Genomic DNA, 11,879 nt, shown 5'->3' on the forward strand with positions numbered 1-11,879 from the left:
AACGTTCTCCCAGAATGGAACTCACTCATAAGTCAGAGACTTACTGTACAAGCTGAGGGTAAAATGTGTAGAGTCTCCTTATCCCAAACATACAGTTTGAAAACCATTTACCTATGTTAGCTTGGGCTGCTACAATAAAATACCATAGACTGAACACTGACTCCCTATCTTTTTGACACCAAGAACATTTCATGGAAGACAATTGTTCCATGGCACAGAAAGAAGGTGGGGGTGGAAGATGGGGGAGTAGAGGTGGAATAATTTCAGGATGATTCAAAGAAGAAAGCAACCTAGATCCCTCACAGGTGTGCTTCATTTTAGGATTCAAGCTCCTATGAGAATCTAATCAGTAGGTTGTTGTGGAAGTTCCCTGACACTGAACAGGGCATGGCAAGTACTGTAATAGACCTTTCTTGTAGCATTTCTTTTGAAATGTCTATAAATACTTTTAACTTTCCAGGCCCTTTTTGCCTCAGTTATATCCCAGAAATATTCTGGTTGGAAACAATCTATTATAAAGCTGATTTCAAGCCAAGCCTAGTGGCACAGGCTTATAATCCCACACTCTGGGAGGCTGAGGCAGGAGGATTATAGGTATGAGCCTATCCAGGGAGATTTAGCAAGTCTCAAAATAAAACAAAACAAAACAAAACAAAAATATGGGTTATGTATACATACTAACTCCCCACAGGAATGTAATCATTATATACTGCAAAGATATACCAGTGAAAATCAAGCAAAAGGACTGAGATATAGCTTAGTGTAAAAGTCCTGGGTTCAATCCCCAATACCTAAGGGGTACGGGGGCTTTTTCCAGAAGATTCACAGACTTGACCAAGATCACATAGCTAAGCTGTACAACTTCTACTACTCCCTTGATGACCAGAGGGATGTGTTTATGAGGCCAAGTCTTACATGAGCAGGAATAGCCAACCAGGATTTCACTAAAATCTTCCAAATTAATCCTTCCCTTTTTGTTATAATAATAGGTATTTGATTCTCTGTTTTCTGTGTCCCGAGGTTGTGTGGGAATTGTGAGTTTCATTTAGACTTAAATAGATGCAGAAAACAAGCTAGGATTCCAATTTGGACCTCTACGCCTCCATGACTCATGATTGTACCCACTGTGCAGACAAGTAAGTTGGACATCTTCCCTGGTGACCATCATGCTACCTGTCTCTCCTCCTCCAGGTGCTGTCCTGCTATCCCATCAACAGTATGGTGGGTGCCCCCCTTGTTTACCGGATGTTGCTACAGCAGGACCTTTCCAGGTGATGAGGCTGGGGGAGGTGGGGGGAGGTAGGAGTCACTAGGCCCAGCCCCAGTCCTCCTCATACATGCATGTCTCAAAAGAAAAACTTGTCTGACCCTCTGAATATGGGTGCCCCAGGAAGCATGATTACATTCCTGTGGGAAGCTGACCCCACCATCAAAGCACCCAGAACCCAGTTTCTGCGCTAGGCAGGCTTTGGTTGCTGGCAGGAGAACACTTTTTGGGAGTGAGGGAGAACACTTTTCTCTCCTCTTCAGTTACAAATTCCCACACCTAAAGAACTGCTTCAGTGGAGGGGAATCCCTGCTTCCAGACACTCTGAAGAACTGGAAGGTCCAGACAGGAGTGGACATCCGAGAATTCTATGGCCAGACAGAAACGGTATCTACTCCCTGGGAACTGTGGGCTGGCCACACTGGTGGGAGGTCAGTCGGATAATAAACAGATTAGTCACCAATTATCACTTACATATTTGAGAAGCATTTATTGAGCACCTTCTATGGAAATGAAACAGGCCCAAACTGCTGCTTTTGTGGAAATTGCATTCCACTGGGGGAGGGAGAGAATAAATTAAGAAACAGATGACCGGGCAGGTGGTAGAAAGAGCTATGGAAAAAGTCAAGCAAGTGAAGTAGGGCAAGGAGCTGGGGGATTACTCCATTTCCTATTTCTAGGACTACCTGAGGCTGAGTAACTTATGAAGAAAAGTGGTTTATGTTGACCCATGATTGTGCTGGCTGGAAATTCCACACTGGGTGGCTACATCTAATAACAGTCCTATGCTGCTTCAACTCATGGTGGAAAGCAGAAGGCAAAGAGGCAGGACATGGGGGAGCCTTGTTTTCTAGCAAATCCTTTTCATGGTACCTGACCCAGTGCTGAGGAAACAAGGGTTCTTCCCACTAGAAAGGCCTGGGTCACCTGAGTCCCTCTAACTGCCTCTTCAAGGCTCTACCTCCCAACACCACTGCAAGTGCAATCAAACTTCAATGAGAGCTTCAGAGAGGACGAATGTATTAAACCAAAGCAGCTGGGAATTCAGACACAGAGGTCAGGAAAATATTCTGTGACGGTGTTGCATTTGAGCAGAGACATGAGATTATCATCCATGCCAGGCACTGTCCTAAGCAGCTTAGATTGAAGCTAGGAGTGGGGAGACCAGGCCAGCACAGCCATCCCTCCCCTGCCCGGCTATCTTTTTGGGACTTTTAAGACCCATGTGCACACTGGATTCACTATACTCTGTACTTTGCTCCTTATCAAAACATCCAGGGAAACTATGCTATCTCTGTCCCCCTTTCCTAGTACTTCTCATTTGGGACCCCAACACTCCTCGCCTCCTCCTCTCTGCTCTCTAACCTGACATCCTTCCTGTGCTCGGGGTCCCCCTGGCAGAGCTGCTATTGATGGCAGTGCTGTGAGCTGGAACAGTCAGAAAGAGCTTTGCAAATGTGGGTGAGGACAATGGAGTGTGGCGCACACACCCATGCAGGGGCTGCAGCTGGACCCCAGCACTTCTATTGGGAGCGTTCGTCTCAGGATTGAAGCAGAACTGGCCCATGGGAAACAATTTAAGGAGCATCTTTTAGGTCTTGCGTACTGCTGACCAGTAATTACATCTATTTAAAAGCTTAAATTGACACTTAATATTCATAGTGATTGCATATATTTCTAGGGCACAGTGTGCTATTTGTAACACAAATAGACACACGAGGTGTCGTGATCAAACCAGGTTTTTAGCATATCCATTGTCTTCAACATTTATCATTTCTTTGTGTTGGGAAAGGTCTTTCTTCTAGCTATTTGGACATGCAGTAAATTAGTGTTAATGGGAGTTGCCGTACTGTATAACAGATTAATAAACTCACCCCTCCTATCTAACTTTATTTTTATAATGTGGTTGTTGCTTCCCCTTCCCTAGAGAACAATCGGTCAGGTTGCTTTCTGAACAAATGCTTGGTGAAGGCACTAGGACTGAGGTTCCAGGAAAAGGTGTGAACCAGGGAATGAGGTGGGAAGTAGCCAGCAAACGTGAGCCAACTCAGGACTACCCCAGGAACGGCGAGATTGAATTTCTTCTTTTTTCTGTGGCTTTGTGCTTCCTCCTGAGGTTTGCTGATCTGCCTGTGGCTTTCCACAGGGCCTGACCTGCAGAGTTTCCAGCACAATGACAATCAAGCCAGGATGCCTGGGAACAGCCGTTCCCCATTATGATGTGCAGGTTTGTCAGGGGCACTAAGGAGCGAGGGGAAATACAGAAACTTTCATTGCTAACAATTTATTCATTTCGTTGTTCACTGAGTTAATATAATCTAGAGACAATCAAATATTTTAAAAGACAGAAGGAGGGAGGGAAGGAGGGTAGAAGGGAGAGAGGGAAGGGAAAGAAGGAAGAAAAGAAAAAGGAAAATAATTTATATTCTTATCATCCAGAGTGAGCCATTCTGCATACATAACAAATAGGCTAGATAGTTATATATGTATGTATGCTTTAAAAACAAAAGTAGGGCTGTGTCTTGATATGACATTTTGCAACTTGCATTTATTATTTAACAACCCTGGGTACCACCTTTCCAGGAGGATTAATGCCAATCTACAGAGTAAATTTTAATGACTAAACAGTTGTAAGTAGAATGACTGCACCACTTTTTAAGTAGTTGTTTAGCCTGATGAGTGGAGTTCAACTTTTTACTAGTAAAAGCAACAGTACACTGAGCTTTCTGTAGCTAAATTTTGTTCCTTTTCTTGATATTTCTTTGGACTGAATTCCAAGAACTAAAATTTGTATTTGTGCATCTATGATTATGTGTGTACTTCTGTGCCTCAAATACTCTATTGAGAATTTCATTATCTGTCACCCCGTGTATTAGTCACCTTTCCCTTTGGTGAGACCAAATACCTGACACCCATAACCTAAAGGAGCTGAGGTTTATTAGTTCACGGTCAGCCAGTTCCACAGCAGGAACTTCATGGCAGCGGGTGTGATGGAGCAAAGCTGTTTAGTTTGTGGCAACAGGGAAGCAGAGTAGGGGACAGCACAGAGAGAAAAGGGCCAGGGACAGACACAGACCCTGAGGCTGTGCCTCTGTGACCCACCCAGGCACTCCCAGCAGTGTGCTTTATTTACTATTCCCCTAGTGGCTCCCAAGCCAGTCGTGCTGTCAGCTAGGTAAGCTTAACTGTCACACATTGCTCACTCTGACAACCATTCATTGAGCTGCATTTTAGAATCCCTTATCACTTCTGTAAAAACCCTGTGAAATCAGCTGTCAGCGTCTCTGTTCTATAAAAGAAGGCGTTGAGAAATAGAGCTTAAGCAGTTCAGGTCAAGTAGTGAGACAGCAGAGGGACTTTGAGTTTTGATCTTTCTGATTTTCAAGTCCACAGGTGAAGTCGCCTTTAAGATAAGGGAGGCACTTATTTCCTCTGAGCCTCTAGAGCCAGAAGCTCCTCCCCAGGCCCAACCGGTCCAGTCTCAATAAGAGGCTTCACCGGCTGGATCCCGGCATGTGCAGCAGAGATGTGAGTTTAACACTCTCAGATTCCCCTGCCTTCTGGTTCCTGTTTCCAGGCTCCTCTAGCGTGAGAGATTTTCCATTTGGCCAGCTCAGTTCTCTCACACTGCCATTCAAGGCCTGTCATGTGACTCATTGTCCCACTCTGCTTCTTCCCCCAGGTCATAGATGATGAAGGCAACATCCTGCCACCTGGCAAAGAGGGAAACATAGCAATCAGGGTCAAGCCTATCAGGCCTGTAGGCATCTTCTCTGGCTATGTGGTAAGAGCTCTCCCTCCCTCGGCTCCCTGTAGGCGTGAGAGACACCAAGTGGGGTTAGGGGTCCCCAAAGTCATAAGCCTCCCAGGAGACACTGGCCAGATTTGGGAACAGAGCCCCGTGTCCAAGAAAGGACATTTGCTGTAGGAGCAAAGGCTGGTTACTGGAGGCATCCTGTCTCCAGACCTCTGGGAAGTTTGGGGTATAATCAAAGTACACAATGAATATTTAAATTTTTTTTTACAGTAAAGGATATATTTATGCCACTGAAAATACTCCTCCTCACTTCAAACTTACAGATCCATCATTTTTGTCACTTTTTGAAGCAGTTCGGAAAGTCCTCTTTCATGAGTGTCATTAGTTTCACTGACATGGCTGCCCTGATATTCTGAATCTGTTCAAAATGTTTACCTTTTGTGCTTATTTTGACTTTGGGGAAGAGACAGAAATTAGCGCTAGATCTGGTGAATAAGGGAATAAGGATACACTAATATTCTACAAGGCTGCCTTTCTGTTGGATGGTACTTGGCGGCAGTGTTCACTATATTTTTGATCATGACTTATAAAGACACACATGAAAAAGGACTTCCAGAACTGCTTCAGAGAGTGGTAAGAATGACAGGTTAAGTGTGTTCAAAGCGAGGGGGACTATTTGAGGGAAATTAATGGCCATGTGCCTCTAACAGTAATAAATCTTTAGTAATTTAGATATTCACCATACTTTCTGCTCACACCATATAGATAATCCTTGAGTGGTCAACTCACTTAACAGGTGAGGATGGCAAAGCCTGAAATTACAAGACTCAGTCACACCCATGGCTGTTAGGAAGTGGTCAGGCAGACCCCGAACATGTGCTTTCTGACCCCCAAAATGATTAATTGATAAGTGAATGAGTATAGTTAGTCCAATAGTAGCAGTTTCTGCCATTTATCAGGTGTATACTTCAAAGCAAGCACTGTCCTGAAGCAACTCACAAACATAAACTCATGTAATCCTCACAGCCACCCCATGATCTCCTCATGGCAACTATGCCCAAGTTCAAACTCTGCTCACCATTGCCTGAGTGATCAGGGGCAAGTTACTGATCTCTCATGCCTTGGGTTCCTCATCTGTAAATTGTGCAACATGGACATCTCTTAGCATTATTATAGGTGTGTGAAGACATTGATATTGTGATACCCTTAGAACTTGCTGCATCTAAATGTGTTAAATAAAAGAATTGTAATACATCCCAATTGTCATTCCCATTATACAGATGAGGAAACTGACATTCTGGGGTCAGGGCCCAGCCTCACTGAGATCTTATCCAAGCATTTTCTGGGAGCTGCTCAGTCTGTCCTCACTTGTCATTAAGGGAGCGAGGCACAGATTTTCCCCATTTGACAGACAAGGAAACAGAGGTGAGGGGGCAGATCAATTTAAGGCCATGATGTTAGTGCCAGCGGCAGCTACATAATGACCATGAAAGAGAAAGCTAAGCTCGTGGTCAAGAAAGTTGGCTTCTGGTCTTAGTTCTATTACCTACAATGGCTGTTTGGTCTTAGACGAGCGTCTTGACCTCTCCGATCTTCAATAGCCTCCCATTCCCAGTGTAGGAGCTAAGCTCTGACATCCCCAGGATGCCCTCTGATTCAGTCACTAAACATCCAGCTGGGAGTCCAGGCTCCAATTTGAGTAAGATTCCAGATGCATGGACAAGGGGCGACCTTGAGTTACTATCACACACAGCCAAGGGCCTCAGCTGAATAGAGGCCCAGGCTTTACAGAGGCTCACACAATAGGTGGGGACCTGATGATCTGCTGGTGTCTCCAGGACTTTCAAATCTAATAAAGAAGACAGGAAAAAGTACACAGTCAACCTGACACCCTTGAACATATCATGGGGTGAGCAGAGGCTGGGCTATCATGGAATGGAATCAGTATGAGGAAATGCCTAGAACATAAAAGAACGAATAGCTTGGTATAATCCATCAGACAAGACCCAGGGGAACAGATGAGAAGCCCTAGGTGGAATGGCTGACATAAAGGAGGAAGACAATTTGACCTGGGACCTCGGGTTGGTGAGCACAGGGCAGGTTCACCATGTGCAGTGGTTCAATTTGTAAACTGTACAACCTGCACATCTGCTTGTGGTGGCCCTGGGGCAGGGGATTTGGGCTTTGGACATACAATGACTTACCTTTCTATGGTCACCAGGACAACGCCAAGAAGACAGCAGCCAACATTCGAGGGGATTTTTGGCTTCTAGGAGACAGGGGAATAAAGGATCAAGATGGGTATTTCCAGTTCCTGGGGCGAGGAGATGATATCATTAACTCCAGCGGGTAAGCTTGGCTCTGGGCTGGGAAGGGTACTCTGGATCTTCACTGTGAGTGGCTCTGTACTTTGGGGATGGTCTAGGGGTGGTGTCTTCTCTGAAGGAAGGCTTCTTTGCAGCTACCGGATCGGGCCCTCCGAGGTAGAAAATGCGCTGATGGAGCACCCCGCTGTGGCTGAGACGGCTGTGGTCAGCAGCCCGGACCCCGTGAGAGGAGAGGTGATTGGGAACAGCAGCCTGGGGGTGGACAGATGAGAAACACACAGACAGTGTGGATGACCTCGGGCAAGCTTCTTAGCCCCTGTTCCTCAGTTTCTCCATCTGTAAGACGAGGAATTGTTGTGAGTATTAAGCATGCTAATATTTGTAAAAATTGTAAAATTTCTGGAACAAGGCCTAGCACTTCATCAGCACCACTTCAGATCTATTATTTTGGTCTACAGAGATTCTATCTTGCTCTTTGAATCTGAATCTGATTCCTGACCAGGAGAACAGAGAAGGGATTTGACATAAGGCACGGAGCCCTGAGCCCTGAGGTTCACAGGGAAAATAAAGGAGAAAAAGACCCCTATAATACAGGGATTGAAAGAACAGACCCCAATGGAGTCTAACAGAGCTTAAAGCAGTGGCAGCAAACCTACGGCACATGTGCCGCAGCAGGCTGTTCGTTATCATGGAAAGTTCTAAAAGGTTCGCCATCGCTGGCTTAGTGTCTGTGTAGAGAAAGTCATTGTGGGAGATGGAGCCCCACTTCCCAGCACAGCGCTGCAGGCTGAGTCTGCCGATGCCCTGCCTCTGGTACACATGGGGGGAGTCACATGGGAAATTGTAGGAGCCACCGGACAGCAAGGTAAAAAGAAATCTACTGAGCTTTAAGCTAAACCCTGCTGCAGGTGATTTGGTTTCATTTCCTATGAATTAGAGTATGACAATGTTGCACCCATTATAAGATGGGCAAACCGAAGGTTGGATAAGACAAACAAGTCATTTAGGGCCATGGCTTTATTCTCTCTTCTTTCCCTGTCTCTACTTTCTCCCTGTCTCTACTTTCAATCTCTTTTGTCTCTAGGGCACGAGCCTGGCCTCCTCCCACAGTTCTACCTTTTCATCCCATCATCCTCTTGAGAGAGAGCTGGAACCATAGCCACCCTTGCCCCGAGTCTTTTCTTTCCCCTTGGCCCAGAAATGGGAGGCACAGCTGAAGGGCACAGAGGTAGTAGCTGTGGTGGGCATCTCAGTACCCATTCTACAGTATCCCAGAAGGTGACGAAGTCCTCCAAGCCCTTCTCTGTTGGTCCCCAACATCCTCTCTTCAGGTAGTGAAGGCCTTTGTGGTGCTGACCTCACATTTCCAGTCCCATGACAAGGACCAGCTCACCAGGGAACTGCAGCAGCATGTGAAGTCAGTGACTGCCCCATACAAGTACCCCAGGAAGGTAAGGCCACTGGGCATCCACACCCCTTGCATTTGGGGAAGGAGAGATGATTCCCTTGCTATGTTTCTCTTCTTCAGCATGAAAATAAGGCCACCAATTCCAAGGTGCTTCCTGATTGTGACCAAGGTACCGAGAAGTGAACCCAGGGCCTTCTCACTGAGCTACATCCCCAGCCCTTTTTTATGTTTTATTTTAAGACAAGATCTTGCTAAGTCACTAAATTGCCCAGAAGGATCAAACTTGTAATCCTTCTGTCTCAGCCTCCCAGAGTGTTGGGGTTACAGCCGTGGGTCACCAGACCCAGCCCAACAACTGCCTTGATGCCTGACTAATCATCTCAGCCTTTGACTCTCTGAATTAAAAGTTGAAGGCTTTCATGGGAACAACCTTTAGCTAATACCTGGCTTATCTCACACTCTCTGCTCAGGGTTCTTGCTACACTATTCAGATTATGTAGCTTTCAGTTGAGGATAACAGAAATCTGACTTGAAATACATTACTCGCACAACTGACAAGTCCAAGACTGGTTAAAGCTTTCACCACAGCTGGTCCCTCGCCTTTGTATCCCATGATCAGAAATGTCTCTTTCACTCATTGACTTCCTTTCTTCCATACTGGCTTCATGTCTTGTAATTATCTCCCACTGGGGTGCCAGCAGCTCCAAATACACATTGTTAGCAGTTTTGTACAGTCCAATAGAAAGTCAAACACCCCGCAAAAGTCTTTGGGTTGATTCCTATTGGACCAACTGAGATCATGCCCATCATTAAACCAATAACATAACCAGGGCAATGGGATCCTCTAATTGGCCACTTGCGACTCATGTGGTCACCCTTGGAGAAATTGGAGAAAGGATAGGAGAGAGAGGGCTGCCCTCTACCCAGGCTGTGGACTGAGTGAGCAAGAGGTGGCTCCTCACAGGAAGACTGAAGTGCTCTTACCAGAAGAGGCAAAAAGTATTGACTGTGGTACACCGATTTTCCCTCTGAGGTAGGAACTGAGTATGCAAGGTGAGATGGCAGGAGAACCTAGTTTTTTGATTTGGGTGCAATAGAAGAGCTTGTTCCTGGGAAAGCAAAAAGAAGTATATTTTGAGTCTGGAGTAGAAGGTGAGAGCAACCACATCAAGCTTGAAAGGGCTGCTAGATTCCTAAATAGCTGGGATGCCCACTGGTCTTTCCTTAGCACAAGCTACTTGTTTCAGTGGAGTTCCTGAGAAGCATTCCCAGGGATGGAAGTCAGCGTGCAAGAGGTAATGAAGTGTTTGGGATCAACACCTGGGAGGGGTCAGGCCAGGGCAGAATCTGCGGTTGCAGTGTGATTCAGTCCCAGTGGGGACCTCAGTCAGCCCCCTGGGGAGTTCTGAAGCTAGGACCTTTTGGAGCTGTCCTGAGTCAGAATGAGGAGGAGAGGGAACCCTACTGTCCCAGGTAGATCAGACATGAATGTCGGCTGCCCTAGGAAGGGGGCCTGACCCTGGATAAGACAGTACCGTTAGCTGAGGCAATTCTGAGAGTGGCCTTGGTGGTGGATAGTGAGTCCATCATCCTTGCTGGGTGTCTCACCTGCATATCAGAGTCCACCTTGTGGACTTTCAACCTCATACGGAGGGAAAGGCAGCATAACGCAGTCTCAGAAATCATACTGCCAGGCTCAAAGTCTATTCTCACCATTTGCTGACTCAATAACTTGTCTGTTCCTCAGGTTCTTCATCTATGAAATAGGGATAATAGCCTTTCACAGGTTAAGAACGAGTTAATATTTATAAGGCATCAGGCCCTCAGAAGAATAACAGGGACATAATGAACATTTAGTATTTTACAAGGAGACTAGTAATCCAATCACACCAAACACGACTTTTGAAATGTAACTGGATATTTTGGAAGATCCAGTGAGGGGTCCAACCATAGTGCACAGGGAAGGGATTGCTCAAGTACCCTCATAGGTATGTCTTTTTGGTTTTGGTTTTTCTCTGGTACCAGGAACCGAACTCACGACCTTGCGCTTATCTTTCTATGGCAATGTTTTGGGTTAATTACCAAGGAAACAAAAAACCCAACCCCACTGTGCTCTAATATTTTCCAACAGCTTGAGTTTGTGTTGGACCTGCCTAAGACCATCACAGGGAAAATCTCCAGAGAAAAACTTCGAGCCATGGAGTGGAAGACATCTGAGAAAGCCTAGGCCCAGTGAGACTCTGGGAGCTCTCGTGGAAGTTCTCTGCATTATCCCCTTTGCTTTCCCTTTGGGTCCTCAGGCTTCGTGTGAGGATGTGAGATTTTTCATCACAAGGGATGCGTGTGACTTTTGTGTTTCCTTGGTAATTAACCCAAAACATTGCCACGTTAAATGTTGAAAGAAAAAAAGAGAGAAGGAAGGAGGAGATGGGTGAATGAGTAAGAGAGAAAAAATAAATAAAAGATTAAAACAAGGAAAAGAAATTGAAAAAGAAAGGCAGAAAGTGACTGAAAGAGGAACAAATGAAAATGGAATGAAGGGAAAAAGAAAAGATGGAGAGAATTGGAGAAAATTAGAAAAAGGAAAGAAGAAAGAAGAAAGAAAGAAAGAAAGAAAGAAAGAAAGAAAGAAAGAAAGAAAGAAAGAAAGAAAGAAAGAAAGAAAGAAAGAGAGAGAGTGTATGGTCAACACATTCAAGCCATCTCCATGTCACCCCAAATCTTGGGGCTATCATGACCAGAGGAGGGGAAGCACCACAAGGCACTGCCCTAGGTTCATTATAAAGTATCTTGTTTTTTCTCTGTGTGGCATCTACAGGCCATCAACCACACTTGTGAGCAATGAAAGTACCTCAAAAAGTCAGTCACCATGTCTCATGTTCTCCAGTTATTTACTCTTCTTAGATAAGTAATAAAATCATTTGACAGTCAAGACCCTGAGGATAGTCTTTGTGGAAGGCAAGGAAAGGGAGGGCAGTCTCTTTCCAATAGCTTGTGTGGGGGGGAATCCATAACCCATCAAGAGGGGCTGGGGATTTAGCTCAGCGGCAAAGCGCCTGCCTGGCAAGCGCAAGGTCGTGAGTTCGGTTCCCGGTACCGGAGAAAAACCAAAAAAAAAAA

General features: G+C 45.5%; 1 protein-coding gene across 2 annotated transcripts in view; it reads left to right on the forward strand.

The window, feature by feature from the left end:
• Positions 1–11,879, forward strand: part of Acsm2b (acyl-CoA synthetase medium-chain family member 2B) — a 21,520-nt gene that overhangs the window by 8,157 nt on the left and 1,484 nt on the right. The window contains exons 7-14 of one of the 2 annotated variants that reach the window (XM_005391130.1): positions 1,192–1,271; positions 1,531–1,654; positions 3,414–3,494; positions 4,950–5,051; positions 7,246–7,373; positions 7,486–7,585; positions 8,683–8,802; positions 10,891–11,225. In XM_005391130.1, the coding sequence (XP_005391187.1) occupies positions 1,192–1,271; positions 1,531–1,654; positions 3,414–3,494; positions 4,950–5,051; positions 7,246–7,373; positions 7,486–7,585; positions 8,683–8,802; positions 10,891–10,986 (831 nt within the window). In that variant the 3' untranslated portion in view covers positions 10,987–11,225. Of the gene's footprint in view, positions 1–1,191; positions 1,272–1,530; positions 1,655–3,413; positions 3,495–4,949; positions 5,052–7,245; positions 7,374–7,485; positions 7,586–8,682; positions 8,803–10,890; positions 11,226–11,879 lie in introns of those variants that run through there. The other variant, XM_005391129.1, reaches the window with a different exon arrangement.

This window comes from Chinchilla lanigera, unplaced genomic scaffold (assembly GCF_000276665.1).
Source record: "Chinchilla lanigera isolate Chin_1 unplaced genomic scaffold, ChiLan1.0 scaffold00041, whole genome shotgun sequence".
Taxonomy (NCBI): domain Eukaryota; kingdom Metazoa; phylum Chordata; class Mammalia; order Rodentia; family Chinchillidae; genus Chinchilla; species Chinchilla lanigera.